At 68.3% G+C, this 663-nt stretch overlaps 1 protein-coding gene across 1 annotated transcript in view; it reads right to left on the reverse strand.

Annotated features, from left to right (window-relative positions):
* The window catches only part of LOC110391648 (chromodomain-helicase-DNA-binding protein 5-like), a gene marked incomplete at its 3' end in the record, with an annotated part of 12,116 nt that overhangs the window by 3,731 nt on the left and 7,722 nt on the right, over nucleotides 1–663 (reverse strand). Inside the window, exon 2 of the mRNA XM_021383600.1 lies at nucleotides 155–350. Coding sequence (XP_021239275.1) covers nucleotides 155–350 — 196 coding nt within the window. The remainder of the gene's footprint in view (nucleotides 1–154; nucleotides 351–663) is intronic.

Raw genomic sequence — 663 nt, forward strand, 5'->3', positions numbered from 1 at the left:
CACGCGCGGAGCAAGGATACACCGGGAGCCGGTTGGGAGAGGAGAAAACCCCACTTTAATTAAATGAAAATGCGATCGAGAGCGCGGTACAGAGAAGGTGCGAGGCGCTACACGGGGCGTCCGCGCCGGGGCCGCCGGCCCCCCCGCCTCTTACCCTTGTGCAGGACGGCGTTCGCGGGCTTGTTGCCCGCCAGCGACTCCTTGGACAAGTGCTGGTGGCTCTCGGCCAGGCACTCGACCTCGGCGAAGCGCGTGTTCAGGGCCATGGCGGGGTGGCTGGGGTCCTGGGTCATGTTCAGGTAGGCGGCGCGCCGCAGCTGCTCCTCGATCACCAGCGCCTGCTCCAGCAGCTGGGGCACAGAAGGGGACGGGCTGGGGGCTGGGGGCCGGGGGGGGTTGGTTACCGTGCCCCCCCTCACCCCGGCCCGCCACCCGGCCCTCGTGCAAAAGGGCCGGCCCTCGTGCGAGAGCGCGGTCCTCGGGGGGGACCCTGGGTGGTGTGGAAGGCCCTGGTCCTCGCGAAAGGCGCCCGCTCTTGTGCAAGACCCAGCCCTCATGCAAGACCCAGCCCTCGTGCAAGGTTCTGCTGCAAGGCCCCCGCTTTTGTGCAAGACTCAGCTCTCGTGCAAGGTTCTACTGCGAGGAACCCGGCCCTCGTGCAAG

The sequence above is a fragment of the Numida meleagris genome, unplaced genomic scaffold (genome assembly GCF_002078875.1).
Source record: "Numida meleagris isolate 19003 breed g44 Domestic line unplaced genomic scaffold, NumMel1.0 unplaced_Scaffold435, whole genome shotgun sequence".
In the NCBI taxonomy this organism is placed as follows: domain Eukaryota; kingdom Metazoa; phylum Chordata; class Aves; order Galliformes; family Numididae; genus Numida; species Numida meleagris.